At 41.9% G+C, this 21878-nt stretch overlaps 1 protein-coding gene across 1 annotated transcript in view; it reads right to left on the minus strand.

The window, feature by feature from the left end:
- Positions 1-21846, minus strand: part of LOC308390279 (metal transporter CNNM4-like) — a 41989-nt gene extending 20143 nt beyond the window's left edge. Inside the window, exons 1-5 of the mRNA XM_080872071.1 lie at positions 19054-21846; positions 9028-9171; positions 7909-8043; positions 7459-7628; positions 3551-3647 (exon numbers count right to left, since the gene is read on the minus strand). Coding sequence (XP_080728197.1) covers positions 3551-3647; positions 7459-7628; positions 7909-8043; positions 9028-9171; positions 19054-20560 — 2053 coding nt within the window. The 5' untranslated portion in view covers positions 20561-21846. The remainder of the gene's footprint in view (positions 1-3550; positions 3648-7458; positions 7629-7908; positions 8044-9027; positions 9172-19053) is intronic.
- Between the last annotated feature and the right edge of the window lie 32 nt (positions 21847-21878).

Consider the following 21878-nt stretch of genomic DNA (forward strand, 5'->3'; position numbering starts at 1 on the left):
CAAGCTACGTAGGTTCCAGATACAATAGGAGACGCAATTTATAGGATGGATGGAACATGAGATTCAATTCAATTCCATTCAAATAGCCCCAATTCACAACAACTGTTGCCTCAAAGTAAGGCTTACAATCACACAGCCCCCCTATGAGCAAGCACTTGGAAGGAAAAGGAGCAGCAATTCATCGGAACAGGTTGTGGGTGAGGGCAAAGTACAGTGAGAGAGAGAGAGAGAGAGAGAGAGAGAGAGAGAGCGCAAGAGTTTAATTCAATTAACTGCTAATTAATAAATACAGAAGCGGTGTATAAAAACACAGATAGTAAAAAGTGATAAAAATGTATTATGGGCACCCACTGCAGCCTCAGCCTGTTGTCATATGACCCACCCTAACTATATGCTTTATCTAAAATTAAAGTTTTAAGTTTAATATTAATGGTATCTGTCTTCTGAATCCAAATTGTGAAATGGTTCCGTGGAAATGGGTCCTTACAGCTAAAAGCTCTACCTACTTTTAAAAGCTCTAGGAACCACAAGTAGCCAGCGGTCTGAGAGCAAAGTGCTTTCATAGGATGATATATGATATGATATATCTGAAGTATTATGAGGTCCTTAAGATATGACAGGGCCTGATTATTCAAGATTTTGAATCTAAAGATTATTTTAAATTCAATTCTGATTTTAACAAGGAGTCAGTGAAGAGCACTAATGTAGGAGAAATATTCTCTCTCTTTGTAGTCCCTGTCAGTACCCTCGCTGCAGCATTCTGGATCAACTGAGGGGCTTTTAAGGGAGTTTTTCAAGCAACCTGAAAATACTGAATTACAACAGTCCAGCCTAGATGTAATAAATGTAAGCTAGCTTTTCAGCATATTTCTGACACAGTGATGGGCCACGGTAATGTCATCTCAAGTATTTAGTGAGACATCGTGTTTCTAAGATTCCTAGGACTGAGTACAATAACCTCCGTTTTATTGAAATGTAAAAGTTAAAAAAAAAACAAAAAACAGATCAATCCAGGCTTTTATATCTTTAAGACGTGACTGTAGTTTTACAGGCTGATTTGTATCATATGGCTTCATGGATAAATAAAGCTGGGTATCATTTGCATAACAATGAAAACCTATGCAGTGTTTCCTAATAGTATTGTCTAAGGAATGCATGTATAATGTAAAAAGTATTGGTCCCAGCACAAAACCCTGCTGAAGAAGACTCCCCATTTACATACACAAACTGGAATCTGTCAGATAGATATGCTTCAAACCCAAGCAATATCATCATGCATTTAAATCTTTGTAGCAAACAGACAACACTATGGAAGCACACAGATGAGTCTACAGCTGGAGAACTGCAGGCCATATTACCTGTGACACAACAGGTGAACAGTAAGAATGTACAGCTGATAAATGTGATAGGAACATCTCTGATAAATCCCATATAGGTTACTATATGAAATAAGTCACTATATGAAAGTTTGAAATTAATTAATCTACACAGATGAAGCTACACAAAACATTACTATGAGTTATAAAAGAAGGTAATGAGATAGTGAAGTGAGAGCCAAAACCAAGTGAGAGATCTGTACATGGGAATGTATTTGCACAACTTCATGGTAAATTTAACATAACTCTACAACATTTTAGAGTTACCTTGCAAACATTACCTTTCAACAAGGTAACGTAAGTTCCTCAAAAGATTTGTGTGCCAGTTCCAAATAAGATTTGCCTTAATTGCTATACTTTTACATTATCTGACAATAAGTTTTACATGAACTCAGAAATTTTTTACATAGCCTTGCGTAACTTTACTCAAATTTAATCAAAGTTTTACCTGCATATGAAGCACAAAATTCAAAATAATGCTGCATCCATGTTTTCCAAAAGAATTTCTCATTTTGATTCATTGACCGCAAAACAGTTTTTGGTTTTGCTTAAATCCATTCTAAATGAGCTTTGAATCAGGATCTGGATCATGTTTACATTTGCCTTTTTTCCCCACATGTCATAATCTTTGCGAACACATAAATATAGATTTATGAGTTTCGGAAATATTATTTTTTTAATATTTCAAGCAGCATCGAAGTTCTTTTGGAATCGGGGAATTGGGATTCTAAACTTTCAGCTTCCATAAGCCTCCAGGAAAACATAAAGATCTCTATCAAATAAGGTACCAGACATAATTACATGTGACTAATTATTCTTATGTGCATAGTTATCACCCAGAAACTTTGAGCCAAGAAAATGTGTTTAGTTCTTGCAATGTGCATTCCTTTTGATTCACATGAAGAGTTGGTATATATAGGGGTGGCTGTAGCTCAGGTGGTAGAGCAGGTCATCCACTGATCGGAAGGTTGGTGGTTTGATTCCTGGCTTCCCCTAGTCTACATGCCAAATATCCTTGGGCAAGATACTAACCCCAAATTGCTCATCCATCGGAGTGAGCGCTATATAACACGCTCCGATTAACACTGGGACCACTGTTACCTTCATCCTCCACATCTTCTCGAGCTCTTCTCTGAGCCTTGGTATTTCTCAAACTTCTCGTGTTCCTTCTTCTTGATGTAGCTGTCATTCGGTATCACTACAGCCGTTTTCCTCTGCTTGTCCACCACTATTATGTCTGGTTGATTAGCCACCCCCATTTTTTCCATCTGTATCTGGAAGCCCCAAAGGATCTTAGCATGGCTCATTGTCGACCACCCTTTTGACCTCAGGACTTCCTGGCCATACTCAACACAGATGTTCCTGTACACTATGCCGGCGCCTTGTTTATGGCGTTCCACGTATGCCCTGCCTGCCAACATCCTTGCATCCTGCTGTGATGTGCTGGAGTGTCTCAGGGGCATCTTTACACAGCCTGCAACTGGGGTCTTGCCTGGTGTGGTAGACTCCAGCCTCTATGGATTTTATACTTAGAGCTTGTTCCTGTGCTGTCTTTCAGTCCAGCCCCTGGTAGGATTTCTGGATGTCAGCCACTTCTTCCATCTGCCGGTGATGCATAACATGCAGGGGCCGGTCCTTCCATGATGGAAATTGAGAACCCAGAAATTCAATTCCTTGGAATATTTAGTCTGTCAGTTGGTTTCAGTTTGTGTGCTGGAGAAGGAAATTAATGGCCCAGTCTACTGTGTGGATATGGAGATTACTTTTATTTTTACAAGAGTGCAATGGTAAAGTGTAAAGAACAGAAACACTTGCATTATACTGCCAACACATAAGTGATATGGATGATGGAATCAGAATAGCTAAATTCTTATCAATTCCCAATTTATTCTTAGGTTGTTCCATTACAGACCATGAAACTGAAGTGCTGCACAAGTTCAAAGCCATTTATGCTCATATTTGAAACACACGAATATCAAGACCTCCAAGTTGGCACAAAGAACAGGGGCAGAAACAGCTTATAACACTCTAACCCAGTGACTATCACGGAGACTTCAGTTTTATCTGAACTGACAAGTTTGTCTGGGATAGGAAGAACACAGCTTCAATTTTGTATTTGGGTCAGTAAATGGTACAAATGTAAATGCACATGTGTTGGTATACGTGTGTCTCACCCATTGTTGGTGTGCTTAGAGCCATGACTCCATAGTAGGAGAACGGGCCAGTTTCAAACTTCATGTTCTCATTTCCGGCTTCAACCTCCACCCGTCCCTGTAATACAAATACGAATGCAAACGTAAATACACAAACACAGAGACAAACACAAACTAGGGAAATCTTTGATGAAGAAGTGACCGTTCCAAACATTTTCAGTAACACAAGGCTTAGATGGGGACCAGGCTGCTAAGCTAAAACTATCTTTGTGGAAAGGTCTTCTATATGTCTATCATTTAATGACCAAAAGAGATTTTCCATCAGACAATAACAGAGACATCTCCTTGAAAACCACATCTGACTCCTGCAGAAAATTTTGTGCACAACTTTAGCATCAGCCTGTTTACTGGCTTCTGTAACTACACAGCCTCCACTTCTACCATGCAGACCACATTAAGATCTAAAACCACTACATCCTGACTCAATATGTCAGCAACGCTAGGCTTGGTCTACTGTTTATGAGAAATGGTCAATTTGTTTTTATGAATATATAAAGTCTGAAAGATCCAAAATGTTTTTTTAGAGGAAGCATTTCAGCATAAGAAGCTGTGGTATGCCAACTTGGCAGCTGAGGCAGAGGACAGAGGCTGGAAGATCAAGGTGCGCCCGGTGGAAGTGGAGTGCACGGACTTTGTTGCCAGTACAACAGCAAAACTGCTTAGAGAGATTGGGATCAGAGGACAGGCGCAACGGCAGGCTATAAGAGAACTAGCTAACACTGCTGAGAGGACCAGTCACTGGATATGGTTAAAAAGGGCTGACATCACTTGGGCAGCTACAGCAGTCAGCTAACCGCGAGAGAAAAGAAAATATTATGCTCTTCTCCCCTCTGCTCTTCTTCCCTTTTCTGGGAGGCGGTGGGGAGGTAGAGCGTACAGCCCAATCCAGCGGGCAGCTGTGGGAAGCCAGATCGGATGCCCCCCTTCCGGCTCTCCTCTCTGCTCTCTCCTATCTTGTACCTTTTCTATCCCTTTGAAGAAGTGAAGCTCCATAAATGCTAAAGAGGTAAGTATTATTTCTCAGTTGCAGTGAATAGATAGGAGAAAATAAACTGTACAAAAATAAACAGAAGAAAGAATAGGAGAAATAACAACTTAACATAAACCAGTGACACACTGCAGGGCCTGATCAACCCTGGCAGGACCTCCTTGGATTGTCCACTACTGATGATGTGTCCCAAATCTCAATATGATAACCTAGATCAGATCTCTAATCCCCCCCCCCCCCAAACAATGGCAGATTAGCTTGGTAAAAGACCAAAAGTTGAGGCACACAACGTTTCTGGGCTGCCTTTCCTCATAACAGTCATCCCTCAAGATTCTCGCCATTTAAAGCTATGCATTATCAGGGAGTACAACATCTAGTCCTTTTACTGAATTTAAAAGGGCGTAAAATAGAGTTACTTCCATAGCATTTCATTAGTTGTTGTTTTGGGTTGTTGTTTAATGATCCATGTTGCCTTTACCAAACTGGCATGATTAGTAATGCAAAAGCCCAAATGTTTTTGCACTTTTGAATGTATCACATTTCCAGTAATACTCTCAGCCAGCTATATTACCTTAATCATGTTGCTGAACATCTTTCCTCACACCCTGTTTTGCAGGACATTTTACTATTTCCCTTATTTCCAGGATTGTCCTCCAGGGCAGTAAATCAAAACCTCAAAAGGTTTTCAGGCTTTCCAGGACCTGCAGGAACCAGACTGTCTATGTGATACATGTGTGACCTGGAGCCTCTGCAGTGAAAAATCCACGAGTCGGGTCTTATGGCATGTAAGAGAAACACCTTAGCCTCCTATAAATATTACATCCTGCCGCAGGCACTCCAGTGTAGGGTTCAGTGTCTCTTTACCTCAAACAAATCAACACATAGACGTTTGTGCTTTCCTTGCTCTCAGGACTCCCGATAATACACTGCCTTAATTTAACCTTTAACATAAATGCTGCACTGATCTGATTCCAACCTAAAACTCAATGAAGCGCCACGAGGTCTGTCAATAAAGACAAGCTAAAATCTACATTTTCCAAGGTATAAGGATCAAACTGGTCCTCACCAAGACAGACACGTGTGCGCGCGCACACACACACACACACACACACACACACACACACACACACACACACACACACACACACACACACTGCCAAGTGATGGAATGGGAGCAGTTCTGCTCAGGTTGCACACTGAGCATGTAGAGTCCCTCTATCCACACCTCAGGTGTTGACAACAAAGCCTACAGAAACTAACAACAGTTTCGCCTCAGCACAGCAGACACAGCCATCGTATGTGTATTCATCTGCATCTTGCTTTGAAACACTAAATAGAGAATTCGTACTCAATTCTCCAAATACCCTCCTAAGGGCATGCACACTTTTGTTGTACACTGTAAGTACCTTAAGTCAGGTACAGACTCGAAAGGTGTTTAGAGCCTGCATGTGTGCAAATCACCCCTACACACACACACACCCACCAACCACTCTAACAACCAGAGATAAACCTGTTGGTCACCAGATTAAGCAGGTCAATCTACGTCATCCAGTCTGACTACATTATGACCCTTGAAATCTATGCCAAAATGAAAATAGATAAATGAATCGATAAATCAATAAGAGACTCAAAAAAGAATAAATCATGAATCCCAAAAATACAATGTAGAGTACTTTTTATTTAGTGTCAATTTAATTGACATTTGGTTTACAAATGTATAAACTTTCACATTTTCAGTGGTTTGAGGAGACTATGAGCACGTTAAGATAACTATGATTTGATGCTAAATGAATACAATTGAATTGAAGTGAACACTTACACTATGTATTCATTCATTTGATTTTGTACTTCTCTGCCTGTATCATTCTCCACATGCATTGTTTCTGATTTTTTATTTCTACATTTCTTTGTGCATTTATTTTTTGATATATAAATGAAGCAGGCAATGAGTGAAAGTGTCACATGGAGTCAGATTTTTGCCTATTATCTGACTGATGTTAAGATGAATGAGCAGTGGTAAAACCACAAAACATACTGTTATTGTAGTCACCCCTTAAATGATCTTTATCAGTCTAAGTGTATGATATTTTTGCAATATTTTCACCAATGCGCAACTCAAGGCTTTATCTCTAGCTTCAAAGCCATCAGACTCTGTTAGCAATGACAGTCACTTTATCTTTGGTTAGTCAGCTAGGTTTGGAGTGGTGTGCAACTTTAGTGTTTTTAACTTATTAGCATACTTGGGCAGAAATCTCATAGAGACTAGCTGGGAACCACCAGTCCCTAGGGCAGGGGTGTCAAACTCAAATACACAGTGGGCCAAAATTCAAAACTGGAACAAAGTCGCGGGCTAATGTTAATATTTATTGAAATATATTTATTCCTCCAGATATAAGAATGAATCTTTTCTTATGGACTAAAACACGTTTTGCTGAAAAACTGAATATGGAACAAGCAAAGCTTAATACTAAACAATATATATACTAGCTGTATAATACCAGTAGGCCAGCTCTAATAGTAATTTGGTATGGCTTCGCGGGCCAAATGTAATTAGGCTGCGGGCCAAATTTGGCCCGCGGGCCAGAGTTTGACACCTATGCCCTAGGGGAAAAAATGACTATTCCACAGCCAGTTGTGAGAACTTGACCAAAGTGTACTTGGTCATAAAGAATTTTATGGTGCTGCATCAAAAACGGTGTTTGGTGTTCAGGAGATTGTCAATAGGTTGTATGGAACATGACAATTTGTCTGCAAACACTCACCAATTACTCACCAACTGGTAGTGAAACAGTATTTCAAAAGTCCCAGACATACTCCTGATTACCACCAAATCATATAGGTGATGTCACCATTTCTACAGACTATATGAATGTGTTTTTACCTGCAGAATGAGAACAAAGTAGTCGACAGGTTTGCTTCTCTGATAGAGGAAGTGCTGTGGCGATCGTTTATCATTTTCATTAAACTTTAGTTCCTGGATGACATCCGGATGTTTGAGGATCCTCAGTAGGACTTTCTCTGTGATCTGGAATGGGCTGAACAGGCTCACCTCTAATGGGAGAGAAAAAAAGGCATTGTAAACGATCAAATTAAAACAGCAGAAAATACAGGCCTTGGACTAATTATTGACTGAGAGGTTTTTAGTAGATAACTTTATAGCATTTTACAGTCAATAAATAAAAATCAGCTGATTAGTTTAAGCCCTGTTAATTTGCATACTAAAAGATAGCATGTACAGACAGTGGCTGTGATTCAGCAGAGGATAATAGTCAGTGGCACTGAAACAAATGTGTGCTGGCTAAATGTAAGATTATTGCCTAGTGAATATCACCTGTGGCCAGGAAACGATGAGCTGCCAGTAGGAGCTGAGGAGAGATCTTCACCTTACTGTCCCCTTCTTGCTTGAACGCTGAGAAGTCGCGTTTGCTTTTGTTGGGATCCACCTTCTTCCTGTTCCTGTTGTCAGCTGTGGCAAGAAAGAAAAGAAATAGGAGTTTAAATAATAGTAAAAATGAATGAAATTAAATGAAAAGTCATGTTTTGCTCTGTTAAAATTTCAAAAAAGTTTAAACTTAGAAAGGTGAAAGTCAAAGAGGAGGAGGCAGCACGAGCAGGCACCAGCTGATAGCACTTGTGTCCCACACAAACCGTTAACTAACTGACTCTATTGCACTCCACATACCACTGCCTTTGTAATGCAGATGCTGCTCTATGGACAATTCTACCCTCAAGAATCTCATGTTTACAAGCTGCTACACTGGTCACTTTAAATCATTAAACCTGTAAATTGTAAATTTTAAATTGTTATTGATCCTTTTACCTTACGTACCTAAGCGTATATTTATTTCTCTTCTTATATTTATTGTTGTCTTTTGCACTGAATGGAACTGGAGCCTCGTCTGTACTGTACTGTATATAGCAGAGATGACAATAAAGTTTACTTTGACTTTGAGAAGTTATAAGGTAATGCTAGTCAGCTTGTTTACCAAGGTGAATTCATAAGCTATACAGGTGTAACGCAAAGCAATACGTGTCAGGCAAATGAATAATAAAATATTAAAAATATACTCATTAAAACTAAAGGAACAACTTTTGTGGTCTGCAACTTACAGCAAGTCAAATTATTAGGGACATAAAAACACTCCATCATGTGAGTTATTAAAGGTTGAGCTTTTCAGACCTTAGTCATGTTAATGTGATCATTAACAATATAAATATCATAAAGTTGGACACTTTAACATGGGAGGCTGTGGGGATTTTATTTAACATTTAAATTATATACAATTATATATATTATGAGTAGGACAACACAGCAATCATCTCTAAGTACAGGTCCTGTGTACATGTGCTGCTGTATCACTGTACCAGTGCTTTTGTCGGTGAGTGAGTGTTTATGTGTTATAACATTTATGTGAGTGCTGCAGTCAGCAATTAGCAAGAGCTGACTCACTGTAGAGGTCAGATTCATCCAGGATCTCTGACTTGATGATCTCCTCGATAACATCCTCTAAGGTGACTAATCCCAGCACCTCATAGAAAGGATCTCCCTCCCCCTCATTGTTCACCTTCTGGACGATGGCCAAATGAGATTTACCTGGTGAGGACACAGATCACCTAAAGGTTATGAGAAACAAGAGCACTGTAGAACATGCATATCATTTTTCTCATCATTTTAAATTCCCTATGTTTCCAGAAATCATTTAACATGAAAGTGGGGCAGCATCAAACACGACAGAGGAGAAGAAGTTAGCGAGTTTCAGTGCAGCTGCTGCGTCTTTAACTTCAGCATCTAGCCTTTAGACAGATTTAGCTCCTGCTACAAGAAAACATCCTTTTTTGTTTTACAAAAGTCACACTGCTATTCGATCTGTCAGTGGATTTATCCTGACTGATGAGAGGGCAGACTCATGCCTTAATATAGCCCAGACTAGGCTAAGAGCTTTGAAGAGAAAAGAGTTGGAAGGACTGCCAGAATGAGATAAAGAGAAGTGAGACAGAGAGAGAGGCAGGAGGAGAACGAAGCTAAGTAGAAAGAGGTATATAACAAGAGGACACAAAGCATTATTGCACTCATGACTCTGCATTGTTCTCACAACACTCCCCACATGCACCGACTGCATGCAGCACTGTGTGCAAACAACTAAACCTGATACAACATGATGAGCAATGGCTGCCAGTAAGAGTTAAGTAAAAACATTATCAGGTCAGCAGGATGGAAACCTGTCACAGTTCATGGTCATCAAACACCAGCAGAAGCAGAAGCACTATCTACTTTTGGCCTCCATGGTGCTCACTGATTTGTATGAAGTAAAAGAAACAGAAACGTCCATTTTCAGCAAGAAAACATTTATTTTGTTTCAATAGGTTTCATCAACTCCAGTGGTGAACCTTTAAACAGTGTTTCATTCCCAGCCTTTTTCACCTGATCTGCTTTGAAAAGGTCTTGAGCAACCCATTACTTCTTTATATTTTGCAAGGAAACAGGCACAGTGACTTACTGAAGTGTTGTGTGTTTTTATGTCCAGGTTATGCATTTACTGCATTGACAATATCTTTTGGATAATTTTCATACTGAAAACCGAAGCAGTTGCCCATCATACACTTTCCAGTTCGTATTGCATGGTAGATTAAAATCTGATGATACAGCCCAAATCAAAAGATTAAGACCACACGAAAAATGACAACAACAAAAAGAAAAAAGCATATTATGCATGCTTGGATCTTAACAAGGTTCCAAGTAGAGCCTCAATATGCAGCAAGGAGAAATGGGAGAGAGAAAAAACATTTTTTGAGCATGCAATTTGTTGAAAACAACTCTTACACTGAAGCAGGCTGCTATACAGCTGATTAAAAGTTTTGGACCACACCTCCACACCTCCAGTCATGCCAATAACGTTGGAAACATTCGGGACCATCCATTCATCCATCCATCCATTTTCTTCCACTTATCCGCGGCAGGGTCGCGTTGGCAGCAGCCCAAGCAGAGAAGCCCAGACCTCCCTCTCCCCAGCCACCTCCTCCAGCTTGTCCGGGGGAACACCAAGGCGTTCCCAGGCCAGCCAAGAGATATAATCTCTCCAGCGTGTCCTGGGTCTGCCCTGGGGCCTCCTCCCGGTGGGACATGCCCAGAAAACCTCACCCAGGAGGCGCCCAGGAGGCATCCTTGTTAGATGCCCAAACCACCTCAACTGGCTCCTTTCGAAATGGAGGAGCAGCAGCTCTACTCTGAGCCCCTCCCGAATGGACGAACTTCTCGCCAGCCACCCTATTCCCGCTACTTGTATTCGCCATCTCGTTCTTTCGGTCACTATCCACAGCTCGTGACCATAGATGAGGGTAGGGGCGTAGATCGACTGGTAAATTGAGAGCTTCGCTTTTACACTCAGCTCTCTTTTCACCACATGGGACAGGTACAGTGTGCGCATCACTGCAGCCGCTGCACCAATTGGTCTGTTGATCTCCCTCTCTCTTCTCCCATCACTCGTGAACAAGACCCCGAGATACTTAAACTCCCTCACTTGGGGCAGGAACTCGTCCCTGACCCGGAATGGGCACTCCACCCTTTTCCGGCTGAGGACAAAGGCCTCAAATTTGGAGGTGCTGTTTCTCATTCCCACTGCTTCACACTCGGCTGCGAACCGTTCCAAGGCAAGCTGTCCATCACCTGATGAAGCCAACAGAGCCACATCATCTGCAAAAAGCAGAGATGAAATCCTGAGACCACCCAAGTGAAAGCCTTCTCCCACTTGGCTACACTTAGACATTCCGTTCATAAAAATTATAATTTCATAAAAATTATGAACAGAATGGGTGACAAAGGGCAGCCCTGGCAGAGCCCATCACTCACCAGGAACGAGTCAACTTATTGCCGTCTATGCGGACCAAGCTCTTGCAACTGTTGTATAAGGACTGAATGGCCCGTAGCAATGGGCCAGACACCTCATACTCCTGGAGCACCCCCCACAGGACCCCCGAGGGACACGGTCAAATGCCTTTTCCAAGTCCGCAAAACACATGTAGACTGGTTGGGCAAACTCCCATGCACCCTCAAGCATCCTCAAGAGGATAAAGAGCTGATCCAGTGTTCCACGAACAGGACGAAAACCGCACTGTTCCTCCTGTTTCCGAGGTTCGACTAACGGACGGACTCTCCTCTCCAGCACCCTGGCTTAGACTTTCCCAGGGAGGCTGAGGAGTGTGATTCCCCTGTAGTTGGAACACACCCTCCGGTCCCCTTTCTTTAAGATGGGGACCACTACCCCCGGTCTGCCAGTCCAGGGGTACTGCCCCTGATCTCCACGTAACATTGTAGAGACGTGTCAACCAAGACAGCCCTACAACATCCAGAGCCTTCAGGAACTCTGGGCAGACCTCGTCCACCCCAGGGGCTCTGCCACCAAGGAGTTGTTTAACTGCCTCAGTGACCTCGCCCCCAGAGATTGGCGGGTCATCCCCTTCATCCCCAGACTCTGCTTCTGCAACGGAAGACGAGCCAGTGGGATTGCGGAGGTTCTCGAAGTATTTCTTCCACCGCCCAACAACTTTCTCAGTCAAAGTCAACAGCACTCTACCCGCACTATACACAGTGCAGGTAGAACACCCCTTTCCCCTAGTGAGTCGCCTGACAGTTTGCCAGAATCTCTTCGAGGCAGCCTGAAAGTCTTTTTCCATGGCCTCTCCGGACTCCTCCTAGACCCGAGTTTTTGCTTCAGCCACCACCCGCGCCGCATTCCGCTTTGCATGTCGGTACCTATTGGGACATGGAATGTCACCTCTCTGGTGGGGAAGGAGCCTGAGCTAGTGTGTAAGGTTGAGAGGTACCGGCTAGATATAGTCGGGCTCACCTTAACGCATGGCCTGGGCTCTGGAACCAGCCTCCTGGAGAGGGGCTGGACTCTGTCTCAGTCTGGAATTTCCCCATGGTGAGAGGTGGCGGGCTGGGGTGGGTAACATTCAGGAACATCAAGGTAAAAAATTTTATTGTCAGAGAATAAAACTTTCTTCAACCTCCAATATCCCATGTTTGTTGCTCTCTTGCAAAGTCCAAACTGTCGGTTCTGTGGGAGTTCAAGGAGACGAGGCCTTTGAAGACGTTTTTTGTTTTTGAAGCCCTTCAGTCTCAGATGCCATCTGATGGTTATTGGGCTGCAGCCTGCACCAGTAACGGCTTTAATTTGGGTCGAGAATCGTCCAGTGGCTGTCTGTCAAGACACCAGCACTGAAATTTTTGGGGGTCTTCCACTTGACTTTCTTGTTCCATAATCCTCCGGATCATTTAAGGAATTCCAAATGACTGTCTTAATGCGTCCCACCTCAGCAGTGATGGCACACTGTGAGAGAAACTGCTTATGCAGTTCAACAACCGAACACATTCAAAAAGGGAAATTTTTTTTGCCTTTGCAATGAGAATGTCAGTGTGACTACCTGACAGAAAATGACAATTAATCCACATTTTTGCACAGATTTGGCCTTTTAAAGGCATGTGATCTTAAACTTTTGATCAGCTGTAAAATGCTCAAAATTTTTTTTGTCTCACTCCCATTTCTTTTTGTTGCATGTTGAAGCTCTACCACCATGCAAAATTTTTAATTTATTTTAATTGGGACTGTACTTTTGACCATATTCCCAATACCACTTGTTGAAATGCAACCCCAACCCATGAAAGAACCTCCATCATGTTTTCTAGATGTCTGTGGACACTCACTGTGGTACTTCTTTTCTAACTTCCTCTGTGTGACTTGAACCAAAAGTTTCAAATTTGGATTCATCACTCCATAAACCTGTTACCACTGAATTTCAATCCATTTCTAGTGTAATGGCATACCTCAGCTTTTTCTCTCCATTTCCCATCCTTAAGTATAGCTTCTTGAAAGCCACTCTTTCACCAGCAACCTTGACACCATAGGCTGATGTATCTCTCAGGTCCACTCTGCATGCCATGCTGAGATATGCCAGATTTTGGGCTAATAGCTTTTTGAGATCTTAATGGTACAAAAATACTATTGCATGCCTGTGAAACTGTTATCTTTCACAAGTTTTATAGTTTCAGTAAATACAAGGAAACAACTTACCGTATGTGCTTTTGCAAAAGGCCCCAAGCAACAAGGTGCCTAATAATTTAATTTAAAATTGATTAATTGCCAAGCTGTCCATTACGTGTAGACATGACACTGGTTTATCCCTGGTGTTAAGAGCCTGAATATGACTGAATGATTCACGGCATACATATAAATATATTATATAATTTATAGTTCTTCATGTACTCAAACAGCCACTGTTTGAGGCTTAGTGCTTTCAGTGCATCAATATATCATCAGTAGTTTGAATAGTGAGCAGCTTCAGCCAACAGATTCAAACATTTGCCCCATGAGGCAAAAAAAATGACTTTGACATCAAGATTTCTATCAAACAGCTTTCTTCTTCCTACATGTGCTTTAAAAACATTTTAAAAAATGTTCTGTGTTAAGAAATGATCCCATATGGAAAAGATATATATAAAGCTTATAAAGTTTGTATCTGTCTTGTGTGAAACTTGTATGAAAAGCATATAAGAGTGAAAACAGATATAAGAGCCCTTGAAAAATTATATAATGAAACTTGTATGTTTTGGATACTTACTAAAACAATGTATGAAAGTAATGAGAAAGTGGCCACTTTCATGAGTAAATCATGTAAGCCTTATATGATTTACTCATGAAAGTGGCCACTTTCATGAGTAATCACATATAAGTTTTTACTATTTCTTTTCCATATGGGATTCTAAAATTTAAAAAAAAAAAATTATCCCTCAATTTTCTTCTGACATGTTTAAGCAGAGATGCCCACTTCCCTCCTCCACGCCTGGGGAGACAGAGGTTTTCGCATCCAGCATGTCCTGGGTCTGTCACAGGGTCTTCTGCTACTTGGACATGCCTGGAACACCTTACCTAGGAGGCTTCCTAGACAGATGCCTGAACAACATCAACTGACTCCCTTCACTGTGGAGGACCAGCAGCTCTACTCTGAGCCCTTCCTGATGATCTCTAATGCTGAGCCTAGGCACCCTTCAAAGCAAGTTCATTCCTGCCACTTGTACCCACTTGTAAAGGTAGGAAAATAGACCACTGGGTAACTCACAAAACCACAGATGCTTCACTAATTTGCTTCAAGCTCCCATAAATTATTCCCTCCCACTCAAAATATTTCACCTGGAACTATGAAACTATTAAAGTGAGAATTAGTCTCTTATGACCCATCATAAAGACAGCCTACCATGACCAAACAAAGCCACGACTGCTAGCACTGTAGTGTGCAGTCCTAGCAATGTGGTAGCCAGCAGCCAAAAACATGACTCATACATCAGACAGCACTACTACCACCATCAGTCCCACCCCCCACAGAAGGTTTGAACGCCATCTCCTTGCAGCACATTTTTAGCAGACAAGTTCAGTTTCTAACCTTAAACAAAAAGTGTCTCTCATCAAAAATGTGCTCATGTTGTTGAAGATTAATGGGCTGAAATATAAAAATCCAATTTTTTAAACTGAATTGTTGACATCAGATTGCCTAAAATACTATGGAGACCTTGATTTCCTGTTTTGCTATTATCATGGTAATTTGACAAATGGCACTTTATTTAGGCTTATGCATCATGCATGCAGGACTTGGGCTTTGATGCTATAAAAAGCCACAGCTGAAGGTGATGCTTATTTGCAATGACAGCTGAAATTACACTAATTCTTTTGCAATTTGGGGTGTGTTGGGATTCAGAGACTCTTTTATTGCTACCATATAATTTGCCTTATGAAGAATGTATTAATAACATGTTTCACAGTATCATTTATCAGTAATATTTCCTACAGGGTTTATATTGCATTGAATATGTCTGTCATCACATTGACCTTTCTATTTTTACAGGTTGAGTTCATTTTATACACAATGCATAAATGTGCTTGGTTAGAGTTGATGTTCCATTCTAGAAGGTTTTAAGCTTCACTGGTGAGAGTGTCCAGATGATACATGCTGAGGGGAGATGAGAACATAGCAGGTTAATTGCATGCACGCTTACGATACACATATTAATCTAGTAGCAGGTCTGAGCGAAGGCCTAAGCGTCTTCTGCTTCAGTTTGAGACTGGCTGCAAAGGACTCTACTTAGTGATTAAGGACGAGGGTCCATTATTAGCTCTCAGAGATGCTGAGACCTGAAGTTATTACCCTAAAAGGCAAGTAATGTAGAAAAGAGAAGTAATATGTCAGTGTATGGTTATTAGAAGTGTACGTGATGTACCCTTGTCTGCACGGGTTGAACTTTTGCCCGTCTGTCACCATGTATTTTTGAACTGTATTGACGTAGGTGTGATATTTTATCCTATAAAACCAGAACCCAATGTATTCTTGTCAGAGCAACCCATTCCGTATGCTGATGGTTGGTTGTTCTCCTGTGATAATAAAACTCATCGTTTGATTGCACTTTTCCGGAGCCTCCGTAGTTTGTTGTCTGGTCTAAAGTTGATCGATCTCGCAGCAGGTGGAAATGAGGCATGCAGCCAGTTCCACAATGACTGAGCTTCATAATGTAGTTCTTTTCATATCTACAGTCTTATAAATGTAATGTCAAAGAATGAAATGCAATGTTTTTAATGTCTCTGGGGAAAAAAACCACATTGATATGTTGCAAGACCATCACAATCAGCTGCAGCGCCAAGGCTGTTATGATATTAAGCTCAGCTTTCAAGGTGTGTATATCAGTGGATTTCTGGCACTACTCCTGTACGGCTGAACGTGCCGATTTTCGTCCCATCAAACAGCACAAATCAGATGATTTGAGTGATTAGGCTAGAGATGATCTCTGACTAGAGATGATCAGTGGTATCCACAGCCAGATTTAATTAAAGGAGTAACTTGTGGCCACTTAGGTTTAAGTCATTGCAGCACACAATTATAAATATTTTAGTTTGTCGTTTCTGGTAAGCTGAAATGCTTCTGATGGTGACATTTGTATTCTTGATTTTTCCCCATTTTTTAAAAATTACTTTTACATTCACTTAAAGCCACTTTACTAGGCAGATTCAATGCAATCTAACATCACAGCCCTGCCACAAATTCATTTTTAACTTTTGCTGACATTGTTTTAAACGGTGCGGATTCTGCTTTATCTTTATCACTGAGCTGTGCTTATATGCAAACTTGCACAGCTCAAGTATGTTCACTTTGGGGTGAAAAATGAAGTAAATGTGAAGTGACAAAAACTGCAGTTCCTCTAGAAGTAACTTGAGGTTGATACCCAACTTTACATTATCAAAAGCATTTTTACTATTTAGCATAAAAATGGTTTTGTCCTTTATGAACCCTTTCCTCCTTCATAACAAATGTACTGTGGGTGACATTAAAAAAGAAAAAAAAACCAATATATCCATTTGGATGCTGGAGTGGTGTGGCTAATTTGGGTATCAGGTATAACTGATCGGGATCAGTTATACCTGATTGGAGTCAATGAACTGGTCCTCTACACTATCTTTGCACTGTCTATCCCTTCTGGAGCATTTTAATGTAATAATTTGCAAAATAATATGGCCAACTGTGGGGTCAGAATATCAGTAAGAGAAGATACGAGATCTCTCATGACCCTAGGGTGTGAGTGTGTATGCCAGAACACTCTGGAATGCACACAAAGTCTTTGCAGACTACTAAGGATCACACATCCTATCACTACACAATCGATTATACACCTCTAAGCATATATGGTTAAATATTTCTAAGCATAAATGACAATCAACAATATAACCCTGACAGACAGCCAGAATGTTACCAGAATAACCAAAAATGACTGAAAATGGATAAAATGTTAAGAACATCTAAAGTTTGGCATATTCTTCATGAACAGAAAAGATGGAGATAGCCACCATGACATCACCCATGGGAGTCATTAAGTTCCACTGCGAAGGCTTAAATGAAGATTTTTGTCATAACAATCATGGTGTCTTGGAACAAATGAGGGGTGGATATAATTGAAATCAAGGAAACTGCACTCTTATAGCATAGAGATGTGTCAGTTCTCTGCAAAAATATAGAATGAACAGATTTATCGGTTATAAAAATATAACAGCAGAAACATGACCTTTTACTGTTGTTTCTTATATTAAAATGTATTGATATATATCTGAATATGACATAAGAACTAAAATGTTGGAAAACAAAGTATAAGCTGTGTATTAGATTTCTAGTGTTCCAAGTGGCTGAAGAGTGTATACTGAATTATTCGAAGGCAAAAATGAATTTCCATTAATGATCTAAATATGCGTATTTACTGATAAGAAAAGTAAATGCTGCCCTACTTCTTATCTGACACTGAAAAGGACAAGATCAGCAGTTTTTCTAGAAATTAATTGTTAATGTTTTTCAAACAAAAATAATAGAAAAGATAACTTTTTCTTAGGTCTGAACTGCAAGTTGCTGCATTTCTTTACATCAGTGTGAACTGCGGGTTCAAGATATTGCTAAGCAATTTTATGACCCAACACTTTGGGGGTGTCACCCTCACCACATAAAGCTCAATTAGATTCTCAGATTAGCTTTATGTGGTCAATAACTTTTTCCACACTGAGCCAGGCTAACATCATTACAAAAAAAATGCTAGGATATCAAACAGACCACCAGCAGTGCACATTGACTGTAACCATCTTATTGTGGTTTAAGCTCTGGGTAGTATTTTGGTCACTAGGATGAAGGGAAAACCATCAAATATTCAGATGTGCACCGAATTAGAAAAGCATTTCAGAAATTGGGTGGGTGGACCACAGCTAATCTCGTTATCTCTTGATACTACTTTTTTTCCACATACAGTGAAAAATGTATGTATGTACCTTACTGCTAATTTTTGTACCCTGCAAAATCAGCCAGTGGCACCAAACGGCCAACAGCCACGTAGCCACTAATCTAGGCCTTATGTTTGACTTAATCACTTGATTAATGAAAGAAATATTCAGCAGACACAATGATAACATTAACTTAGATGCACTTCTTATTTCACATGTTAGAAACATATTATGGATTTTTTTTAATAAACTGTCATTTATATGACAGTTTATCCAAATAAGTGTTTGTCTAGTTTCTTTTTATTCCTTTTCATATTGGGTTTCAATTTTATACTGCAGCTATGCTAGTTGTATTGTTGTGCATGGGACAATTAAAGCTCTCCAATCTTTAATAAGTGAATGCATAAACATACACTGCCCTCATGACAGCCTTATCAGGTGTGTGCAGGTTAAAAGCTCAACCCTGACCCCTTATAAGAGTAGTACAACATGTGCCCCGATGATGAAATGTGCTTTGTGTGTGTGTGTAGGCTGTGGTGTTCCACTAATCAATAGTGCTGGTGAACAGAGAGAGGGGGGGCTGTTGAGCTCACACAGGTTTAGGTCCCTGGTGATATGAAGGTTGCAGATTTTCAGAACAAAACATCATCAGGTGTTAGATTATGTCAATGCACACCCACCTTTCTTGAACTCCTCCAGCATGGCATCCAGCTTTGTGTCATGAAACACAAAGTGCACAGGGTGGTTATAGAACTTGGTGATGGTCTTTAGGTTTGTGCAGTCGTCCGGGTCCACGAAGGCCAAGTCCTTCACATACAGGATGTCCACGATGTTGGACCGCTCCTCATCATACACGGGTATGCGCGTGTATCCGCTCTCCATGATCTCTGACATAGTGTTGAAGTCCAGCACAGCATCTGCCTGGATCATAAAGCAGTTGGCTATGGGAGTCATCACATCCTCCACAGTTTTGGTCCTGAGCTCCAGGGCTCCCTGGATCATGTTAAGCTCCTCTTTGACCAGGTCATTATAAGGCTCTGTCACTTTAAGCATCTCCACCAACTTCTCTCTGTTGTACACAGTGCCGATCTCCTGTCCCAGCAGGAAATCCAACAGCTTGCTGACGGGAAAGGACAGAGGAAAGGTAAGGAACATGAAGAACTTTGTGACCAGGATCGTGTTTGCTCCCACAGCCAACCCGTGACGCGAGCACAGCGCCTGGGGGACGATCTCCCCAAATATGACAATGCCAATTGTAGAGGCGACCACGGCGCCCAGACCTGACCCGATGAGGTCATCGAGGAGGATGGTGAGGGTGGTGTTCACCAAAACGTTACCCAGGAGAAGCGAGCATAGGAGATAGTTGCCTTTGCTGCGGATCGGTTCGATTTTCCTCGCATATTTCTTCTCCTTGTCGGTGCCGCAGCTCTGAACGATCCGCAGCTCCATGGGGTCCAGCGCCATGAGCCCCAGGTTCAACCCGCTGAACATGCCCGAGAGGACCAGCAGGCACGAGATCATGATGACCTGCAGCCACATGGGTAGCAGCGACTTCTTCTCCTCCACCACCAGCATCCGGCCATCGCTGTCCCCCAGCTGCACCCACCTGCCGTCCGTGCTCAACGTGCACAGAGCGTATTCTTTCTTCTGGTCGCTTTTGCGCAGCGGCTTAATGTGCACGTTGAGCAGTCCCGACGTGCCCCGGCTGCTCACGTTTATGAAGTTCCCGACGGTGATGTCCTGCGTGAAATCCGCACAAGTTTTATCGAGCGCGTCCATCATGCCGCTGCCGCCCCGGGCCGCCGCCACCACCGTCCCCTTCTCCTCCTCCTCCTCCTCCTCCTCCTTCTTGACCTCTGTGAACTGGATCTCAGACCAGGCGCCCGAGTGAAGCTGGACCCCGTAAAACCGGAGCTGCACGGAGCTCTCCTCGGTCACCTGGATGACACCCTCGTCAGTGGTGCTGGCCGGCTTGTTGCTCCTCTCCAGCCTCATGCCGAGCACCTGACTCCCACCGCCTCCGCCGCCGCCTCCCCTTCCACCGCTGACACCGGGCCCAGCGGCTGCCACCAACTCTGTCCGACCGCTCCACAGACAGATAACCACGGTGAGAATGTAACCCTGCTGTCCACTCCATTCTGTCGCCATGTTTGTTTCTGTGCTCGGCGACCTGGGAGCTGACGTCATTTACTCATGTCCAAGCAGCTCCTCCCTCTCCCCCCATTCCCGCTATCTCTCACATACGCTCACTCATACACGGACACATACACACATTAACACCGACTGCCGGACAGCGACATGTAGAGCTGATAAACAAACACACTCACGCTCCTTGCAGGTCACACACGCTCCTGGTGACGCTTCGCTATCATTTTTCTGCAGCAACACTCACACTCCCCCCGCCTCAGTGCCCGGCCACGTTACTCCCCGCTGGGCTCGGGGCACTGCGGCACACAGCAGGACGGACGCTGCTGCTGCTGCTGCTGTCCCTGGCCACCGATTTCTCATCCAATTGTATCCAAAGCCAGTTGCGGTTATGTAAAGGCACATGGCATCTGTGTACATCCCCCCGCCCTCCATCCTCATCCTGCACCAGCCTGCATCCCGCTGGCACGATGCCCGGCCAGGGATGCTAGATGCAGGGGACGTTTATTTATTTCCTGAGAGACAAACTCTGTGGAGCCAGGATATAGCCCGTTTGTATAATGATAATAATTACATAAGCTGTCTGTATCAGTTCAGTTAAGATGTGGAAAAGCCTAATAATTTCCGAGGTTGACTATTACATTACTGCATCACTGCATTGTCACGGATTTTTTTCCCAGTGCAGTGTTTATTAGCCATCTTTATTTATTATTAGATCCTAATATTCGCTAATTAGCTGTTATGTAATAAGCCAATAACGTTAAAAGTCCTTTCCTGTAGCGTCACCCAGTGGCCACACCACTTATCAAAACTGTACTTAGGTCTGAGGTAAAATTATTTCTGAGGGGCCGAGCGTGCCAAAATTAATACAAATACAATGGTTATCATATCGTCTTGTCTCCGTGCCATTTTGTCTATTTTGTCTCTTTATGTGAGTCTTTTTGTGTTTATTTGTTGTTATTTTGTATTGCCGATGCCTGGGTCCAGGGAACAACCCTAACTGAACACATTACGAAGCATTCTGACCGATTTCCTCTTTTAAAGCGATGTGCACAGACACAGACATTTTTCTTTAGTCACAGCATGCGAATTTTAAAACGAAATGAACGTTTGTTCCTTTCACATGGTTTGATTTCATGGTGATGTCTATGGCTTCTAGACTTCAGGCAGTCACTGACGCTTCAGAAAATGAGAGACTATGTAAAAAAATGTATGTAATTCCCCAACAGTGTCTAATCTAAAGTATTTGTTAAACAAACAGAATTAAAGCTGAAAGTTTGCAGTCACATACTGATTATTATGTGTTTCTGTAATACCACACTTGCATGTGCTTGAACATAAGGGATACTGTATTAAAAAA

This window comes from Rhamphochromis sp. 'chilingali' (genome assembly GCF_963969265.1).
Source record: "Rhamphochromis sp. 'chilingali' genome assembly, chromosome: 2".
NCBI lineage: Eukaryota > Metazoa > Chordata > Actinopteri > Cichliformes > Cichlidae > Rhamphochromis > Rhamphochromis sp. 'chilingali'.